The following is a 20,454-nucleotide window of genomic DNA, read 5'->3' on the forward strand; positions in this document are numbered from 1 at the left end:
TAAGAAGTACTGTATCGTATTTAATATAAAAGTAGTAACAATTCCATTCCTACCAGAGAAGCACAATTGGAACAAATGTACGACCCACTTAAGAGGAAATAAAATTGTACATCGGGAGCTTAAAAAAAAAATGAAGTGCAGTCTGAGTTATGAAAACGGTGCTCACGTAGAAAGGCTCCTTTTCCTTTTTTTAAAGTTAAGCACAAAAATAATAATATTGTAGCATCTTGCTGCAGCATTTGAGAAGATAAGGCACTATTGCTGTTAGTGTACCTTTCAAAAGTATTGGCGAGCACAAGGGATTCTTAGTCCGTCAGTAACCACCTCTTCTTCCCAAAGCAGGCAAGTGGTATTGTTTCACAGGAGATTTAAATTCCTTCTGTCTTTCAGACTGTTGGTGAGACAACACAAGTTAAAATGGGCTGTTAATCACTTGTCTAAAATTGTACAATCTGATAAGCAAGGCAGAATTACCTTGCAGTGTGTCCCAAAATATGTTATGGGCTGCAACACTTGGACTTGCCCGTTGGTTGCTGGGAGAGGAAAAACTGACTGAAATGGAGGATTAGGGTAAGAAGTCAAGTTGGTTACTTCAGGAACAGCCAGTTTGGGCAACTCCACTGTATAGGGAAATCCACGACGTCCCAGTGGATTCTCCTGGGCTCTCCTAAGAAAGTTCTTTTAAAATAAAAATAGAAGTTCAATTTTTTTTTTTAAATCAGTATGTTTTGTGTAGGCTAAATGTTAAGTGTTTTGACGACCTGTGTTGGTCTGGTTGACATTGCTGCTGTGATGGTCTAAGCATGTATACAAACTTACAACCAAAATGGTTCTTCCCGAGTAGTGCTGCTTGTTTTCTGTGATCACACCTTCAGAAAGAAACACATAGATGGGTGTACTTTAAAGGTATTAGGATTAGTGTAGGAGCAAACGTAGATAACCACACCAATACTGGTATCCAAACACTACTGAAGAAAAGGTGGAGCATATTGGAAGGTGGATACTTACCAGGAAAATAGATTTTTTTGCTGCTCTAATTTTGAGAGAACCAAGAATTTCAACTGTGCCACAAGCTGAGGCCTGATCAAACTTGCTCTGTTAGCAGCATGAGATTAATTTCTAATTTCTAAAACCACTCCCTAGAACAGCTATTGGAATACCTTTTAAATAAGACAAAACATTGGTTAGATCTGACATAGAATTTGATAAGGTGTTGGCAACTTAAACCTGGTGCCTTCAGAATTCCATGGTGGGAAGGAAGCTTAGTGTAGTGGTTTCAAAAGGTAAGATCTGTTGTTCATCGGACACATTTCATCCTGCCCCCTCCCCTTGCACAAGTGACCCAGTAGATCCTGGAAAAGCTTTGTTAGAATAAGTGACCCTCTTTTCCCTGCTTGGATTTCAGTTTGGTCAGCACAGAATCTTGCTTGGGTGCTGGCAAATGGGATACTGATAGCTCAAGTGACAACTTGCATCTGGTTCAGCCAGATTCTTCCGATTTCATAGTTCTATAATTAATGTACAATTTGCAGGGATGATTTAATAAGCCTGGATGCAACAGCAGTCATGCTCACAGGAACATCTCGAGAAAAGATGTGTAAATAACCTGTTCCAGCATAATTACATGTGCATCTTCATAAGGTCACTAAAAGTTTTCTGAGCGCCAAATGCTATACTGTATGCTCCTCCAAGCTATAAATCATAATATTCAGCACCCTGACATTAGCCTGGTAGTGACTGGCAGCAAGAAATTCCATGCAGGCAGATGAACAGGCTTGTAGAGAAGGGACAGAACATTTCCCCCATCCACTCCCAAGCTAGAAACTAGACAGGCTACCAGGAAGCCTCCCTGCAATTCCATATAAATGGAACAGGTTCCTGCAAGAGGGATAGAGCCCTCTTCCCCCAGCCACCAACGAGCTAGTAAATATTTTTGCAGGTTAGTAGCTTTTGGGAGCTTATTTGCAAGGCTAGTGTGCAGAATGTACGTAAAGCCTTTTCTAAAGCTACCTGTCTTGCTTAGATGGACATTGTTTGTTTAGATCAGAAATCCATACAGCCTTGGATCCTTTTGAGACAAAAATCCTAAAATACCTTTTGCCTATTGGACACTATTCATCATATCATCACATTTGACACAGGGTTGTTCTGCTGGCAATTTTAAAACGACATTACTTAATTAGGTTTATTACTTATTCATTGATTTAAAGATTACCTGCCTTTGATCCTCCTTTGAAATACGACGCAAGCTGAGAGTCTCCCTTTCTAATGGGTTTTCTGCTAATCTCATTCTTCTGCGTATGGTCAAAGCTTGTTTCTCTGCCAACCTGTTCAGCACAGAGCCAGACAAAATCTCACCTATGAAACTCAAAATTCATTTGTGTCAACTAGAGAGTTGAGCCAACATAGCAACTTCCGTTTTTCAGCCATACTAAACAGTAATTTAAAATGCAGCTGTTAAGTACCCAAACCTAGTGAAGTAGGTCAAGATTTAAGCTTGGATGCTATAGATGTAATTTAAGTCCTCTGGGTGATATCCAGTGTTGAATCGTGTTTGCACCAGTGGGACTTTCCCTTCCTTGCAGCCCCCCACCTGCCCCTGTGGTCTGCTTTAGTTAGCCAAGGGCCTCTCTGGAGCAGTTTGGGAGGATTAAGGTGGTTGTGAGAGGAAGGGAAGTCCTGTTCATGCACTGTTGCAATGGTGGACCTCACTCACTGATTTTAAGTCTGGGATTAAGCTGGAGGCACCAGCAACTCCACATTTATTGCTCAATTCAAGAGAGACTGAAAGTTTACTTACCTTAATTCTCTGAAGTAAGGGTGCTGTAGGGCTTCATGGGCACAGATCCTCTCGTCAGGATCATATTGTATCATTGCATACATAAGAGTTAGGCTCTTGTTTGACAAGCTAGGCATAAATGGAGAGATTCCTTTCCCTTTTCTGATGGGAAAATCAAAGCTCATCACTCGTGACCTGCATTAATCCAGTGAAAGGAAACACATTCCTGTCAGGAGGCTATTAATGTCAGCCTTACTGGGGAGATGGGGCAGGGATGCCAAAGAGATAAAGCTGGTGTAGAAAATCTTGAAGGCTAAATACACATTTTGCTCTTTGTCTGATTTGTCTTCGATTTGTCTACCCAGAAGCAGCAGGTTCACAGTTTGTTTGTGCTTTTGGCTCCAGCTCTGTCACTGGAAGCCTCAGCAGCTTAGAAGTGCCTTTTACCAATGGCAATTGCTTTGACTGAAACAGCCATTCCTGGACCAGGAAAACCTGGCCACGGCAGTTCACAAATTGGTTGCCTGAAGACTGGATTGCTGCAGTGCACTCTAGGCTTCCCTCGCACTTGATCTAGAAGCTGAAGTTTGTGCAGAGTTGTTGCACCACAATTACTGACAATAGTGAGACTTTGTCAGCATATAACACCTAAGGTCAGTGATCTGGCTACTGGGCTGTCTTCAGCAGTGCTTTGCAACCCATAGCCTACTTAACATATACGTAGCATTGTTGAGTGTTCAAAGGACTTCTCATGCATTAATGATCCAGGTTATTCCCATGTCATAGAGGAATGAGGTTGAGAAGACAGTAGCTTGCCTCAGGGCACCTGGCGAGGTCATGGCAGAGGTGACTTCAGCATCTTCAGCATCTTAGCCACTAAGTAAATAGCAGCTATTAGGATCTTTCTGTGCTTGAGGAAGTACTCACTGATCACAGTTTAAAATACCACAATGCTGGAGTAGAAGCTGGAGTGTGACTTGTGGCATAGGGGTGGGGAGTGGGATCTCTGGGGAGGCAAAGGGATAAATGCATGTCCCTCTGCTGGATCTGCTCTGTGCATGGAGCCTGAAGCTGGTATATCTGTACCACTTAACACTCTGAAGCAGAGATCTAACTTGTTTTTGAATGGAAAAGTAGACAGTGAGCAATCTAATCAATTCACAAGATTTGGAGTGTGACTTCAGCTCACAACTGATGAAGTAGCCTCGGGTTACACTGAATTGTTAGTCTACACTGTTTTAGCTACGGACTAGCAAACAGCTTCCTTGACATGATGCGTGAGCATTCTCCTCTCAATTAAGACATTTATTTGTACAGGTTCGATCACAGAGAGAATGCACTATTAAATCCCAGAATTCAAAATGTACTTACTGCTTGAACTTATTAAGGATCTTCTTGGGAGGAGTACCTACAATATCATGGATTTTCGATATTTGGTCCAGTTCATTAGATCCAGGAAAGAGTGGGTGGAAACTAGAAACAAAAAAAGAGGAATTGGTTGGGCAGTGTGGGAAATTAAACTGCCAGGGTCGAGGGTTTTCTCCTTGTGAGGAAAACTGTCCAGTCTTAAATTGTGGCAGTCTTAAATTGGTAGTATTTGCCCCCTGCACCAACTATTGAGAAGATTACAGGTGGAATTCAGCATTGTGCTATTGCAAACATTCCATCTGTGCAAGCAATGCAGCTTGCAAGACAGAACAACCCTCTCTCCCTCCCCATGTGCTGTTCTGGGGGTTCTGCCATCCCCCTCAAAGCCAATCCCCGCCCCCAGTGAAGACTCAAGTATCTACTAGCAAGGCCAAAGACTAAATCTAAAACCTTCTCCATGCAAAAGCATGTGATTTACCACTGAGCTTTACCTGTTGTTGACCAGTTTTTTACAGAAATTGTTTCCGTGACCCAACTGTGAACACTTCATGCCATCTACACAATCCTACCCTTTATGTGAATTTCACTCTAAGTCAAGGGCGGTGTGTCCTGTTTTGCCGCCCGAGGCAAAATGCTGCCCCACTACCAATGCCTCCGTTACCAGGGTCGCGAAGCTGCCACCACTGCTTCTCTACTAATGACGGGGCAGACAGGAGTGCCACCTCATGGTGTTCCACTGCCCAAGGCGGCTGCCTCAGCCCACCTCATGGCTGGGCCGGCCCTGCTCTCAAGTCAAACCACCAATTCCTTTAAGATACTGTACCTTGCAATTTCATAGAACACACAGCCAGCGCTCCACATGTCCATTTTATAACTGTAGTACCCATCTGTGAGAAGACATTCAGGTGCCCTGTACCAGCGCGTAGAGATGTACTCTGTATAAGGCTGCTTGGAGTGTATACTTCTGCAGGAACCAAAATCCCCAAGCTTCAGAAGATCCTGCTGCAGTTAAGATAGTTGTGGCATCTCAAATGAGAAGGCATTCATATAAAATCAATCATGTGTAAAGGTGCTTAATTTGAGAATTAAATCTGGCTATTGCATTGCAATGAATTCTGGTCCATGGTTATTTTGGGCAGAGTGCTTGTAGTCTTTGGAAATGGCGAGAAAATGTAACGGCAGGAGCACTTAACATGGTAACGGGGTGTAAAGGTAAAGGGACCCCTGACCATTAGGTCCAGTCGTGGCCGACTCTGGGGTTGCAACGCTCATCTCGCTTTATTGGCCGAGGGAGCTGGCGTACAGCTTCCAGGTCATGTGGCCAGAATGACTAAGCCGCTTCTGGCGAACAAGAGCAGTGCACGGAAACACCGTTTACCTTCCTGCCGGAGCGGTACCTATTTATCTACTTGCACTTTGATGTGCTTTTGAACTGCTAGGTTGGCAGGAGCAGGGACCAAGCAACAGGAGCTCACCCCGTCACAGGGATTCAAACCACTGACCTTCTGATCGGCAAGTCCTAGGCTCGGTGGTTTAACCCACAGCGCCACCCGCGTCCCCATAACGGGGTGTACTTAACCGGGGGGGGGGGGGGGCGGGAAGCTTGAAACTTTGGTCACAAGAAGACTTACCAGGTTATACTTACTACACTTAATCAGTAGTGTTTGGGAAAGGCTAGGGACAATACTGCCACTTATCTAAACTGGGCACCTGTAGTTCCACATCCCAAACTAAAAATGCACTTTTCTTTTAGGTACAAATGCACTTCCAAATTGCAGTCTTAGCATAATGAATACAGAGTTTCAACATATTTATCGCTTGTGCTACGGCTGTGTTTCACAAACCTCTTTTGAGTTTAGTCTTACTGGTGTGCCCCTTCTCAAGCAAAAATAAATTGGAGGTATTTTTAATAATACGATTTCATTTATGATAAAATAATAATAAATTCTGCCTTGTACTCTTTGAAACTCTTTCACGTACCTGGAGGGGGGTGGGACACATTTTGAGAAACACTGCACTAAAGACTGCTTACCTTTATTAATATGTTTTCTGGTTTTACATCTCTGTGAAATAACCCATTCCTGCAAGAGAATTATGCAGGGCAAGTAAGTATTTATATACCAAGAATGGCGTACAGAAAGTCCCCTGTGCATTGGGGTTTTCCTGCTCCCCACTGTCCCATTCCCAGTCCACCTTATGAACACTCCTGAAAACCATCCCTGGCCTGGAGATTGGGGCATGCTCCAGAGAAGAATTTGCAGCATGAGAGGCTGCAGCTGGAATAGATACATCAAGGCCAAACTGCATGGATGTTACATGCAGAGCCTGCTGCTAGTGGCCTACTGGTTTTTTCTGTGCATAGTGTTTTTAAACTGTGATTTAAGGTTGTTTTAATATGATTTTATGAAGATTGTAAGCTACCTGGGCTCCTATGGAAGGAAGGGGATATATATATATATATATATATATAGCTAGTAGGATTGATTCCTTTTATTTTGGAGAAATACAATTCCCCCCCCCTACTGAAAATCATTCTCTTATGGCTGCTATTAGCCCCAGAAAATGCTGTATATTGCCATCAGTAGTCTACTTTTTGGAGGCAAGCAGATGAGCAATTTTCATCAGTGTGAAGTCAGAATAAGTGCACATTCTGGATAGGGGCCCCAAGGCTGCTTTTTCTCCAAAATAAAAGCAGCCCCACGACTAATATCATATGTACTTTGACCCTCACAGCAGTACCTTTGGGGTATTCACTGGACTCTCCAGATCCCAGCTCAATAATATAGCCAAATACTACATTTGCAAAAATAAATACAAATGGCTGCCTTACCTGTGCATGTGATCAAGAGACTTGCATAACTGGTACATATAATTCATTATTTTTCCTTCAGGCAATGGTTTTTTCCTCCCTAGAGGAAACAGTCAAATGAACGTGGTATAGTTTTATACAAAGTTCACTTTATGATGGAGAGCTTGCAGTCACTTCTGCCAGTTAAGTGAATTTTAAATACAGATGTGAGATGGTTTGCCTATGAACCATGGCAGAGTGTTTGTTTTCTTTTTATATTTTCCATAGTGGTGAGGAAGAACACACTGGGCTGGTTTAATCTGTTTCTAATATACTGTTGATTTTTTAAAAATGTTTTAAATAGTTGTTCTTAACTATATTCTAACTGTATTCTCTTTGTAAACCATTTTGAGGGTTTTTGTTTACAATCAAGTAGCATATAATTTTTATTAAAATGCATTCATTCATTCATTTAACGAGGCTACCATTACGAGTTCAGCAGTCATCTACCCCCCTCCCTAGAGCAAATTCTCCTGCTTAGCCTCAACCACTGTTAAAAGAAACACAGGCACTCACCTAACCACAGTTAACACATGCCAGAGTTCTGGATAACTGCAGACAGTTGACTGCAATGCTGACTCTTCTCTTAATAGTGGTCAACATGATATGAAGGTTTGCTCCCCAGAAAGGTGGGCGAGGAGGAAGTGTTGATTCCTAAACTGGCTTTCCAATCTCTGCTGAAAGGGCAGCCACTGTTGGGAATACCTAGGCCCATTCTGAACAGTGTAAAGTACATGCCTTAGATGTTTACTTGCCCTCCAGGAATGTAAGAGCAAACTTCCATGCCTAGAGGGAACCTACTGTTGGGTTGAAATAAACAACAGACGAGTGACAAGTGTCATATCGGAGGCATCTCTCGAGCATGTCTCAGAGAGTCCCTTTTATTGAATATTACAGCATTGCCACATATGTGCTTGTTGCTGATTGGTTGACCCAAATCATACGCAAGGGTTGCATATAGGCATTAATCATCAATAGATTAAAGGTTGGGAAAGGAACACAGAGTTGGACAGGTATGAAAACCTTCCTATTAAACTATTACTAATGATTGATATACTCCTTATTAAACTAGTGATTGATATAACAAAACTTAAAAGGGCATAACCATTGCATTCATTGCATTCATAGATGTGGTCAACCATGCATTAAGAAGAGGTCAGGGTACGATGTTTCATGAACTCAATGTGAACTAAACATTCTAGGGTGGGTGAGCACGGAATGCTTCAGCTCAGAACGGTTTGTCAAACTCATGTGCAGAAGCAAAACCTCCCATCAACCTACTATCGGATACCCCCTTATATGGTGAGCTCAACCACATGATACGGTTGGTGCATAGTAAACCCGACAGGAGATATATCAATCTAACCAAAGCATCTGAACTTTGGGAAATGCGGAGCAGAATGCCCTACTCCAAGATGGTGAAACTGTGGCCCTTCAGAAGTTGTTGGCTTCCCAGATCCCATTGATCCTAGCCAGCATGGCCAGTGGTCATGGATGATGGGAGCTGAACAGCTAGAAGGCCACAGGTTCCTTTCCTACACAATAGGCAGTAGTAGCCTCATCACATAACCACACCTACCCTGATATGGCACACAGACTGGCTCCTCCAAAGACTACTTTCAGTATTACAGAGGATAGATATAACAGGACACCAAGGGTGTTTGGATGCTGGCAGTAGGATATAATGCATGAGAAGGAAAAGCTTTGTCAAGGCCCCAAAGTATCACAAGTGTGCGTATTTTTTTTTATCTTCCTGCTCAAACTGCTACATTGCTTCATTTCAGGTAGCATTGGCATACTTGAAGCAACCATGACTAATTTACTCACTGCATTTTCAGCATGAACTTTACTTCTCAAGTTATTGCTTGAATAAGCTACAGCTGTTTGGGATGTTAAGGATGAATGAATGCTCCTGACTGACCAATGTACAGTGCTACCTCGGGTTACAGACACTTCAGGTTACAGATGCTTCAGGTTACAGACTCTGCTAACCCAGAAATAGTACATCGGTTTAAGAACTTTGCTTCAGGATGAGAAAAGAAATCGTGCAGCGGCAGGAGGAGGCACCATTAGCTAAAGTGGTGCTTCAAGTTAAGAACAATTTCAGGTTAAGAACAGACCTCCAGAACGAATTAAGTACGTAACCAGAGGTACCACTGTATTCAATTTGGGATGGGGGGGGGGTAACATTGGTCATACTTGGATCCAGATTAAGATAGTCATGCTTTAGTCTCACTGTAATCAGTGGGATTAAAAGTATGACTAATTTAGCCTAGAGTCAACCTACAATGTAGTAACCTGACTCCTAAGACACTTCACCCTCAACTATTTAAATGCAAAATACCTTTATACTTAGCCATCAAATGAGCCTTAAGTTCATGAAGAAGCTGAACAGCCAGACATCTGGATTTTATATATATTGTCCCATAGATCTCCTGTCATAATATTGTGTCTCTTTTCGCAGACATTTTCAGAATATTCATCATGGAAACTCAGTCACATTTTCATAAGCCTTAATTGCTTATTTTAATGCATTCTAGATGACAGAATCAATCTGCTTTCTAACTCACAGTTATTGCTATGCAACTATTGCCATTAGAAAACTATTTCTATTCTAGTTGTTGCTTCTGTGTATTGTACTATCAACTTATTATTTTTCCTTAGCTAATTTAATGAGTGAATGCAGTAGATTATTCCAGTCCTTACAATCTCACCCGAAGAAATGATACTAAAACCCCAGCAACTGTGGAGCCTCATATTCTGCAGTTTGTTCACATTTAAGATCAAATAATGATTTAAGATTGATCCCCCAGTTTCTATGTCACTCCTTTCAAAAGGATTATCAAATGGAAAAGACCTCAGCCATCACCTTGCCATGCTAAGTGCCAACTCATACATACCGTATTTTTTGATCTATAAGACTCACTTTTTCCCTCCTAAAAAGTGCATCTTATGGAGCGAATGCAGGCTGCGCAGCTATCCCAGAAGCCAGAACAGCAAGAGGGATTGCTGCTTTCACTGCTCAGCGATCCCTCTTGCTGTTCTGGCTTCTGAGATTCAGATTTTTTTTCTTGTTTTCCTCCTCCAAAAACTAGGTGTGTCTTGTGGTCTGGTGCGTCTTATAGAGCGAAAAATACGGTACATTATTTTACTCTGCATCTACAAACAGAATATGGATTCACATCAGCTTGTACTAGTGTGAGCTGACTCTCCTGGAAAGCATTGCATCTGAGGTGACCTCAGGAGCAATGAAAGCATCCATCTATGAAGGCCCACTCAGACAAGTGAGTCACCACTAGGTGTTGTAGTCACTAGCTGCTGAACATGTATGAGTGCACTGTCCCTCAGAAGATTCATCACTGAAGGAAATGGAACTGCAACTAAAGAAAGCAAGCCACATTTTCTTTATGTATGATACATATACCAAATGCCCTGAAGGACCAATGGGTTGATTAAACAGAGGCAAGGGTAAGTGTCTATTTTTGCAGATTCTATCTTCTGGGGGAAAAAATTAAGGTTGGAGGAGGGAGGGGAAACTGGTGAAAGTTATCTCCTGCGTTCTGTTGGGAGGGGCCTCTGCTAGATCAAAAGCCCTTCCACAAGCAGGACGACATTGGCTGCCACCCAATGAGTCCTTATAAATATCAATACAATCAATGAAAGCCTCTCCCTGTAGCAACTCAAGGACAAAATTATTATAAAGGCACTGAACTGAAGAAACTTGATTACCACCCTTAGAAAGTGGCTTGCATAGAGAAGCGTGCTTTTTAGTTTAGAAAGCTTCTTTATTCTGTCATCATTCTGCAATTTTTTGCATTTGTATGTGCGGCCACATTCAATACTAGCTAAGACAACCGTGAATACTTGTCTTGAATTCTGAAAGTTCTGAGTTCCTAAGACTCTTTAGATAAACATAGAGTTAGCCTAAAAAAGGAGGATGGTGGAGCTGGAACTTTTAAGATCCATTGCATTAAAATTACTTGCGGCTCATGGTACCAGACTTGTCCAGCCTTTCATTTTTCAGCAACATACAACCAGCACTTGAAGCATACACTATGCCATTCCCTCCAATACTCAGCTATATTTTACTGCCGGGGGGCAACAACCACAGGCCAAGATCCAAACAGTGCTCAGACTTGAAAGTGATTCCACTTGTGGTGAAAAGGATTGCTGCTGGAAAGGAAAGTCAGTAACTGCTATCTGCCCTTGCTCTGCAGGGACCCTCAGCCAGTGGCATTGCAAGGGGGGGGGCGTTCGCACCGGGTGCCATGTGTGGGGGGTGACAAGAAGGCACCCCCGGGGTGCTCACCCCGCTGCCCCCGGGCACGGTGGCGCAAGCAACCATTGCGCTGCAGCAGCTGCATGTGGAGGATCCTCTGTTCACGGCTGCAGCTGCAAGCAGAGGATCCTGCCGCCGGCCGTACAGCATTCAGGAGGCACCACCGGCAAACCGCTACGTACAACGCATGCGCAGTGTCGCACGCATGTGCTGTACGTAGCGACGCCGCACACGCGCCCTATGTAGTGACACCACGCATGTGTCGTATGTAGCGGCGCAACGCGTGTGCAGCTGGCGGTTTCCCATCCCGGGTGTCGGTTAACCTTCGTTCACCCCTGCCCCCAGCCATCAGTAATAACTTTTGAGGTGTGCAAGAAAGCAGGTGAGTGCAAACGCCTGTTCTCACACACATGCACATGGCCAAGAATGACAAGAAAAGATAGGGGAATTAATCTCTCAACGGCACTGAAATGTGATCGTGGCTTTCTAATCTCAGCCAATCTGTTGTTTTGAATTGTAAATATATATATTTGTGATGTGTGAGCTGTTATAGCAGGACTCTTAATTACAGAGCAGAGATGACACAATGATTAGCTGCTGTTCCCTTTCTACACAGTCTTCCCACCTGCACCTGTTTCCTCCTTTCCAGCACCGTCAGGCAGGTGTTTCCCTTCGGTATCTGTAATTATATGGAAATGTCATCTCCACATTTCAAAATCTCTCTATGTCTTCACCTACTGGGAAGAAGACTATGGGCGGTAAACAGCTGAACTGCACAAACAGAATGACTTCAGCTTGGGCATCAGGACTGGCCAACTAGAGAAATCTTGTGGTCCTCCAGATGTTGTTGGACAACAACTCCCTGACAACTGGTCCTCCAGATGTTGCTAGAGAAAAACACCCTGACAATTGGCTATGATGGCTGAGATTGATGGGAGTTGAACAACATTTAGTGTGTCACAGGTTCTCCACCTGCCCTATTTCATTCTTTTGGTCAGTCATACTGTACAAATAGTTGGGTTTTTGCATAAATAAATAAAGATAATCTCTGCAAAGGACTTTCTCATTGGCATGATCTACATACCTTTGATCAGTTCATAAATGTTCATGTCCATGAGTTCACATATCAATGCCACAGCACCGGCTTTCTTGTCACTGAAGGGGGGAAAAGAGTGATCTTAGAGAAAGAGAAAGGATAAAACTACTTATGAAATCCTTTGGTGGATAGGAGGTGTTCTCATATGTAAAAAGGCTAGAACTCTAGCAAAAGTTCTCAACTTATGCAGAGACAAAAGTCACTTTATTCAGTAGAATACAACAGTATGAAAAACGTTTTGTTATCATCCACTGACCACCTGTAGTCTTTTATTGGGCAGGTGGCATAAGATAGCCCACCTTACAATACGGGCAACTCCCCATTTACACAGGGGTTACATTCTGAAGCACCGTGTGTTTAAGTAAAATCACGTATATTGGGAACACCATTGAAAAAGCCTGAAAGCACCCTCCAAACCTCCTTGCTCAAGCTCCAACTCTCGACAGGCCTCAAAGTTCAGGGCAAAGGCTCCTGGGATTGCACTCGCAAAGGCTTGTGGGATTGCTAGACACTGTTTTCATGCAATTTCTGCCGTTTTTTGCTCTCTTTTAGGGCTGCTTTTGCCCCTTTTCATGCCACTTCCAGGTTCATGGCAATGCGTGTGCGCATAGTCACACTTGCCTTCAATGCATGTAAATTGGGAGTTGCCTATACATGTAATTCTCCTTAATAGTGTCATTACTTGAGTCCTTCATTGTACTTTTCTTGTACCGTTCATGCTGCCATCATCTACACTACCAGAGAACACAGATAAAGATGGAATAAAAGCAAGTTGTTCCTTAAAACCTGTACATGTAGAGTGTCGGTGTTCATGCTACCAGTGGCTCAATGGCCTTACTTAGATATATTACTCAGCCATTCAAGTGCAAGTGATTGGCAGCCCCAGTAGGCTCACTTCCCAAAGCAAGGTTATTTCCTGCCCTCCTGGGAGCAGGGGTGTAGGAAAAGGCAGCATCTCATTCATTATGCCACATGAAAATAGAGGAGCTGTTGCCTCAAACAACTGTAACCAGATTAAGATTGATCTGGCAAATGAAATTGTGATTCACCACCTCCGCATCATCTTAGGGAAATACTCACGGTATAGAAAGGGAAGGTGAAAGAAAGCATGCAGCACTTACAATATCACTTCATGCAACGTGAGGATATTTGGATGTGGATTCAGTCGCCTTAGTGCTTGTATCTCTCTCATACTGTTCACGTGGTCGATACTTCAGTATATAAAAAAAGGGGAAAGATTAGGCTACTGTGTTAAGGTCGCTTTTGTTTGTTTGTTAAAATTACAGAAGAGTAAACACTTCATCCCCCCTCCTCTTTATTGTTGCTCTGTCCAGTCTGTGGATTGGGCCACACATAATCTCAAGAGATGTGTGAGGCACATGCTTGGATGAGTGAATTAGAGCATTTCATGTTTTTCTCTTCCGGTAGCAGAAGAGTGTTATTTACTTATTTTATTTATGTATTACATTAATAGCAGAGGCATCTCATGGCGTTCCCCCAGGTTATGAAAGTGACTTACAAGACAGCATGTAAACTACTTCTGTAAGAGATCACAGAGAAGCCTCTATCTCTTGTCACCAGCTCTAACACCTCTGATGGTTGTGGGATCTGGAGAAGGGCTATTTACTATGTTTAACACTCAGGACAAAAGAGAGACAAATTTGGATACGTCAGCCAAGTCCATTATTGAAAAATGTAGTGGTTGTAAGGTTAGTTGTCCTCTTTGAAGGCTCTCTTTTTTTGTATAACATTTATAAATATTCAGAATCATTTTTTAAATCAAACTTTGATCATCTTAATTGCAGTATTTCAACATTTAAGTAAAAAGAAAATTCAAAAAGCAGCTGCACCTACCTTTCAAAATGTTGTTTCATTTGTTTACATGCATAATATTGTCCATCTTTGAAATTTTGTACCTTCAGAACATCTGAAAATGTTCCCTCGCCAATCTTACCAATCGTTTTATATTCTAAAAAGGTCAAAATTTTAAAAGAAAACTAGGTTTTAGTATCGATAGCAAGCTTAATATCCTCAAGATTGCTTTAAATTCTTTTTCATTGGACATGTTTACAGTTATAGCTTACTTATTTATTCAACCAACTCTCCTATCATCAAAACTAAGGCTTGCATCCCTCTACATTGTATAAGGATTATGGAAATAGAGCTCTTATTTATGGACAGCTGTGTGAGGAGCTCCACCTTGCTTAAGATTGCATTTGCTGTAATAACTCGAAGCTTTTCTTTGCTTAACTGCTTATCAGATGCTTCTTCAGCAAAGTATGAAATAGTCATTTTACTCCCATGGTCATTTATGAGATAAAATGTTAATCAAATTAGTGTCAATTTAGTTTTCAGTGATTTGAGTTTGCTGTGTAAGAGTATCAGAAATGAGCAACAGGCATTTTAAAGCTTGACCACTATGGCATTTAAATTCATGCCTATCTAGCCTTTAAGTGGGACTGATTTGATTCTTAGAATCAAAGAATCATTTTTATTATTATTTATTAAATTTCTATACTGTCCTATACCCAGAGGTATATTGTTGGACTCCTTTAGTGAAATGTAGCACATGTAAGCTGGGATCACAGCTGTAGCTACATCTATAATCTCCTAATGCTCTGCTATGTAATTCAGAGCGTTTTACTCATGTGTGACATTACCACTCACACAGGGATAGTTGCCCATGGATATGGCTGTTGGCCCCCATATAGACAGCATCCCTCTTGCTATCATATTGATCACTTTCTTAACCATTCTTTAACCTTCTTTGGTGTTAAGTATCTGCAGACTGAGTCAATTCTAACTTTCTTTCCAATTATCTTCTGTAGATACCTCTGTCCTCTCTAATTTGGTTTAGTCATCTCCCATACATATCACCTCTACAGCAACTACTTCTAAAAGCCTCCACTGGCTAATTAACTTCTTCAGACTGCAGCTAGCTGTAAAGAAAAAGTAGTTCTTTCAGGGAGGGATGCGGGAGGCTCAAATTGCTCTGCAGCTGGAAAAGCAGATGCAGGTGTCTGCAACTCAAGGAGTACATTGGCTCATAGCTGTACACCATTGATAGCTTTGGAAGCATGTGTTTAAAACAGTTGGTTAAAACAAATAACCCCACCTTTAAAACTTTAGATTCATTGAAGATTATGAAGTCTGAACATGTAGACAACAAACGGTGCTCTAGCATCTAAACAGGTATGGGGTCTTCCACATATTCTTGGAGTAAAAAACTCATCATCCTTGACTACTGGCCATGCTAGTTGGGGCTGATGGGAGCTGGAATGCATTGACATCTGGAAGGACACAGCTTGTCTATCCTCACCTACCCTTCTTTTAAATGAAGTGTGACTATCAGAGCCACATATCTAATAAAGGCACATGGAATCTAGGTCTATCCCCAGTTCAAACAGTAGAACACAGACTACAAAGAGTGAAGTACATACCACGGTCATGGTAAGAATTGGTTGTGTATCCCACCCCCAATTAAAGATCTCTTTTTACAATATATACCACTGCTTGATAATAAATTAAACAATTGCTGTTACCACCTTAGGTATGTTTACTTGACAACTCTATATAGTAACAAAAGGCAGGGTGGGGAAACTGTAGCCCTCCAAATAATGATGGCCTGCAACAGGTGTGGGGAACCTTTGACCCACCAGATATTGCTTAACTACAACTTGCATCAGCCCTACCAATGGGGGATGTCCAGGGATGATGGGACATCATCCCTGGGAGTTGTGGTTCATCATCCCTGGGAGTTGTGGTTCAGCAACCTCTGGAGGGACGAAAGTTCCCCACACATGGCTATGTTGGCTGGGGATAACTGGAGTTGGAGTTCAACACCATCTGGAGGGTCAAAAGTTTCCCACTCCTGAAGGAAGGCTTGTGATTGATACATACATGAAAGGAAAACCCATTAAATTGTGTTTTGAGTAAGCATTATCAGATCAGGGGTTAAGAAGAGTTTTAAGGCTGGACTGCAGTCTGAAACATTTATCATGGCATGAGCTTTTGTAGATCATGTCATATAATTCTCCAGATGCATAAAGCAGGCTGAAAATATTATAGGCGTTCATATACTCCTGAATTGAAGCACACACCCTAATTCAGGCATCCCCAAACTCTGCCCTCCAGCAGTTTTGGGACTACAACTCCCATCATCCCTAGCTAACAGGACCAATGGTCAGGGATGATGGGAGTTGAAGTCCCAAAACAGCTGGAGGGCAGAGTTTGGGGATGCCTGTCCTAATTATTGAACATGAAACTAGAATAGGATACATACAACAAAGCAGAAGAAACACCACCTACAATCTCTGTTCAAAGCCTGAAAAATGGTGTCCTTTGAGAGGCAGTACCTAGCCCAGGGTTCCTCAACCTCAGCACTCCAGATGTTTTGAGACTACAATCATGGGAGTTGTAGGCCAAAACATCTGGAGGGCTGAAGTTGAGGAAGTCTGACTTAGCCCAAGGTCACTCAGTGAGCTGCATGGCTGGCCCAGAGGGGATTTGAATTCTTGTATCTCCCAGGTGGTTGACACTCTAACACAGTTTTCCAAACTGTGTGTCACGACACATTAGTGTGCTGCCATGTTGCCTGAACACTCCCTGCACTCCTCCTGCAGCTGGAAAGGGGTTAGTTTAACCTCCAGTTTGCTAGTAAAAGGTTATCAGAAATCCCTGTTTCCTGGGGACAGTCCCGGATTTACAAACCAGTCCCCATACAAAATCCATTGAAGTTGAAAAGTGTCCCTGGATTCATTGAAAAAAATCTGGTAACCTTAAGTAAAACTGAATTACTGCGTCACGAAATGATGCATGTCTAAAAAGTGTGTCATCAACATGAAAATTTTGGAAAACTCTGCTCTAACCGCTATTGTTGTTGGCACTCTACTGCCTCTAGAGACAATTGAGTGCGCCTCTGAGGGCGAAGTCAAACCACTGCATTAACAGCACCAAAGTGACCTCCCTGGGGTACAAGCCTGGGCAGCGTTTGTGGAGTTTCAGGGTTGTCTAGCTGATGACAACCCCCCCCCCACTCGCCGCCCTTGGCCTCGCTGATATGATCCAAAGGAAAGCAGAGCAATACCTTGGGCACCAGCTTGGCTGCAGCAGTTGCCGGATGGAGGCGTACAAGGCGCCATCCAACCATCTTAGCTACTCCCTTCTGGATCTGTGTAGGGTTTTTACTCCTAAGCCTTGTCTTTACTCCTGAATAAATCATGCAAGGCGGAGGTTTAGGACTGGAGTTCTCCTTCTCCAAACGGGCTACCTTCCCAGGTTGGCGAGCCCCATCTGCCCCTCGCTTCCCTCTACAGCACATGCAGAAACCGCTATACCATACTGTTACGAACACCTCTTCCCCATCCCGACTGGCTTCCCCTCGACACCCCCCTTTTTCTTTGCACACAGCTCTCATCCCCTCTCCTCCCCACCCCCCACCAAGCGGGATATCGAATCAGACACCTTTCGCTATAAGAATTTAGCATCTCTTTTTAACTAGCCGGCTGCCAAAAGATATACGCTGGCCTCGGCAGCCACCGGTCGCATCTTTCCAGGACCTGGAACAAACTTCTCCGACGCTATGTTGTAGATCATATACGTTACACACGTGTACACACATACACACGTATACCCACACCCACATATATATTCCATTAACCCCTCCTCCCCCGCCTCCTCGCGATCCGCCTTGAAAGCCGAGCTGCACCGGCTCCTCTCCCCCTCCCCCCCCCCAATTCCCCTCAGGGAGACTCGCCGCTGCCGCCGCCCCCAGCGAGGCCGCCCCCTTACTGTTCATCCTCCGCTCGCTTTCCCCGCGCGTGCCCTCCGGTGGGGAGGGGGGTGTGGGGCGGCGAGGGTCCTCTCTGAAGCGCCAGGGCCCCCCGCCCTCCGCTCCCCGCGCCGAGAACTTGTCAGCGCGCCATGTTGTATCCCCGTCACCCTGGCAACCCCAGAGCGTCAAGCTCCCTCAACCCGGGGGCGCGACCGTGTCAGCCCCGCCCTCGGAGCGGCGCAAGCGCAGTTGCTAACCTCCGCCCTCTCCTATTGACTGCGGCAGCCGCAGGGCGGGCTTCATGGCGGCGGCGGGGCCTCCGAGGGGCGCATGCGCACACCGCGGCTCCTCTCCTTTCTGCGCGCATCCTCAGTCGCCTCGCCCTATGAAACCCCACCCACCCCCGCCCCTCGGGCGATCCTTGCACATGCGCAGTCACGGGAGAGCCTAGAACTTTAGCCGAGTCGGAAGGGGCGCCCCAAATGTCATCTAGTCCAACCCCGCTCGGCAATGCGGGAATCACAATCCGTGACAGATGCAACCTCTGCTTTAGAATCGTCAAATGAAGGAGAGCAAGCTTATCTGGGAGTAAGTCGCCGTCGAACTTCCCTGTAAGCATGCTTAAGTTTGAACTGTAAGGGGCACCAGGTAAAATTACTCAATTACACACTTACATGCGGGCAAGTTCCATTGCACTCAGCGAGGCTTACTTCCGAGTAAGCATCTCCTGCTCCATGAAGACACATCTTGAGCATAGCTAGCAAAATATAATTGTTTTGAAAAGGAGCTATGTTACAAAAACAACCACCACCCACTGTCAGAATTACAAAGTAGTTATTTTGGAGTGGGAGTTGACGTGACAGGCATTCAAAAGGAAAGAAATGACATGCTGGTTGAGTCGCTCTTGGAAAAGTCGCCACTTCCAGTACAGAACTGGGATTGCAGGAATGTCATCTTCACTTGCCTGTGGATAACTGCAGCTCGAATACCGTGTCCCAGTTCGCTAGATATGTCTGCAACATATGAGACAACATAGGATCTAAATAACAGATTTTGAAAATCCAGAATTCGAAGGTGTATCCAGCTCTGAAAATCAACCAGCTGTTACATCGTTTGCTCATAAACCTTTTCTCTAGCTGTTAAAAAAAGGGCAAAGCATAGTGTTGACTCGTGTAGTCGATGCTCTGTGTGTAATAAATAGCCATTAGACAGTCATTAAACGAAGCAGCCCTTTTTCATAACCGCAGCTACAATTTTTCTCACACTCTCAAATGGATCACTTTTGAACAGCATGCAGATCTGCTTCGTTTTACAGTGAAACACACATTTGTGATTTAAAGAAACGACATGCAACTCCAGCACAGCCATTAATATTGTATACGAATTCCAATCTTCAAAGTTGAGTCACCGAGTAGCAGAAAGAAGGCGAAGGCAAAATGTGCTCCTAGTGGCCGGTTAGCTCAGTTGGTTAGAGCGTGGTGCTAATAACGCCAAGGTCGCGGGTTCGATCCCCGTACGGGCCACGAGGAAGCCTTTTGCTTTTCAATAAAATGTTCGTCCGCCACAAAACAAAACAAACAAATGCTTCGTTGCCGTAAAATGTCGCTTAGAAAAAAGCAAATTTGTTCATTTTGCAAAGAGCATAAAAGGCGACGGTTATGCGGTGTTGAAAAGCTATTTTCTTTTTACGATTTTTAGGAAAAAATGATTGAGGATTTTTAGGAAAAAATGATTGACCTAAAAATAAATGTATCCGTACAGCAACAAAAACAGAAACCTGTGGTTAAGTAAAAACCACCCGGCCTTCATCCTGCGGAAGGACTGCCCATTTCTGTACAGGCATTTCGAACAGATCGCTATGGAGACAAATAAGGCCAGAATACTCATATTTTGTCAATCTATTTAATCTGCTCGGCATTTAGAACCTCGACTTTGGCAATACGTTCCATTTTAATAATAATAATAATGAATTTAAAGCTTCCCCCTTGGATAATGCAAACAAAACACGGCCTCTCCAGGCATAATTAACCTGCGATTTTATTTATTCCTATTTGCCCGAAATCCAGAATGTGCCCACCAAGTTCGCGTCAAGGAGATGGAGCAAGCGGAAGAGGGGTTCGAAGAGAAAGTACTAGGACTCCAGGGAAGCGACTAAACGCTTTTGAAGCTAATTTGACCCCGCTCGGCTCCCACCGCGACGCTCTAACTCTTGCTCCTCCTCCCCACTCCAGCCCTTCGCTGTCGTCACGTACCGCAAACAGCCGAGCCCGATTCCTATTGGTCCGGCGCTGTTTGTTCCTCATGCTCGCGG

At 43.7% G+C, this 20,454-nt stretch overlaps 1 protein-coding gene across 9 annotated transcripts; it reads right to left on the reverse strand.

Annotated features, from left to right (window-relative positions):
- On the reverse strand, nt 1-18,527 carry MOK (MOK protein kinase). Of its 9 annotated transcripts, none has more exons than XR_014510578.1 (12): nt 18,401-18,527; nt 14,225-14,339; nt 13,492-13,581; nt 12,359-12,429; nt 6,978-7,056; nt 6,180-6,228; nt 4,971-5,149; nt 4,151-4,252; nt 2,801-2,974; nt 2,220-2,327; nt 475-678; nt 1-391 (listed from the first exon to the last, which is right to left on the reverse strand). XR_014510578.1 is itself a non-coding variant. In XM_083438440.1 (12 exons), exons 1-12 carry the CDS (start codon nt 18,444-18,446, stop codon nt 314-316), a joined length of 1,299 nt encoding a protein of 432 aa, XP_083294566.1. In that variant the 5' UTR covers nt 18,447-18,527; the 3' UTR covers nt 1-313. The 9 variants fall into 9 exon arrangements, 7 of the variants coding, with proteins under 7 accessions (XP_083294566.1, XP_083294567.1, XP_083294568.1 ...); XR_014510579.1 differs by lacking the exon at nt 18,401-18,527 and adding an exon at nt 18,161-18,363; XM_083438440.1 differs by having other exon boundaries at nt 2,216-2,327.
- Nucleotides 18,528-20,454: the final 1,927 nt, after the last annotated feature.

This window comes from Podarcis tiliguerta (genome assembly GCF_965153285.1).
Source record: "Podarcis tiliguerta genome assembly, chromosome: 1".
Classification (NCBI taxonomy): domain Eukaryota; kingdom Metazoa; phylum Chordata; class Lepidosauria; order Squamata; family Lacertidae; genus Podarcis; species Podarcis tiliguerta.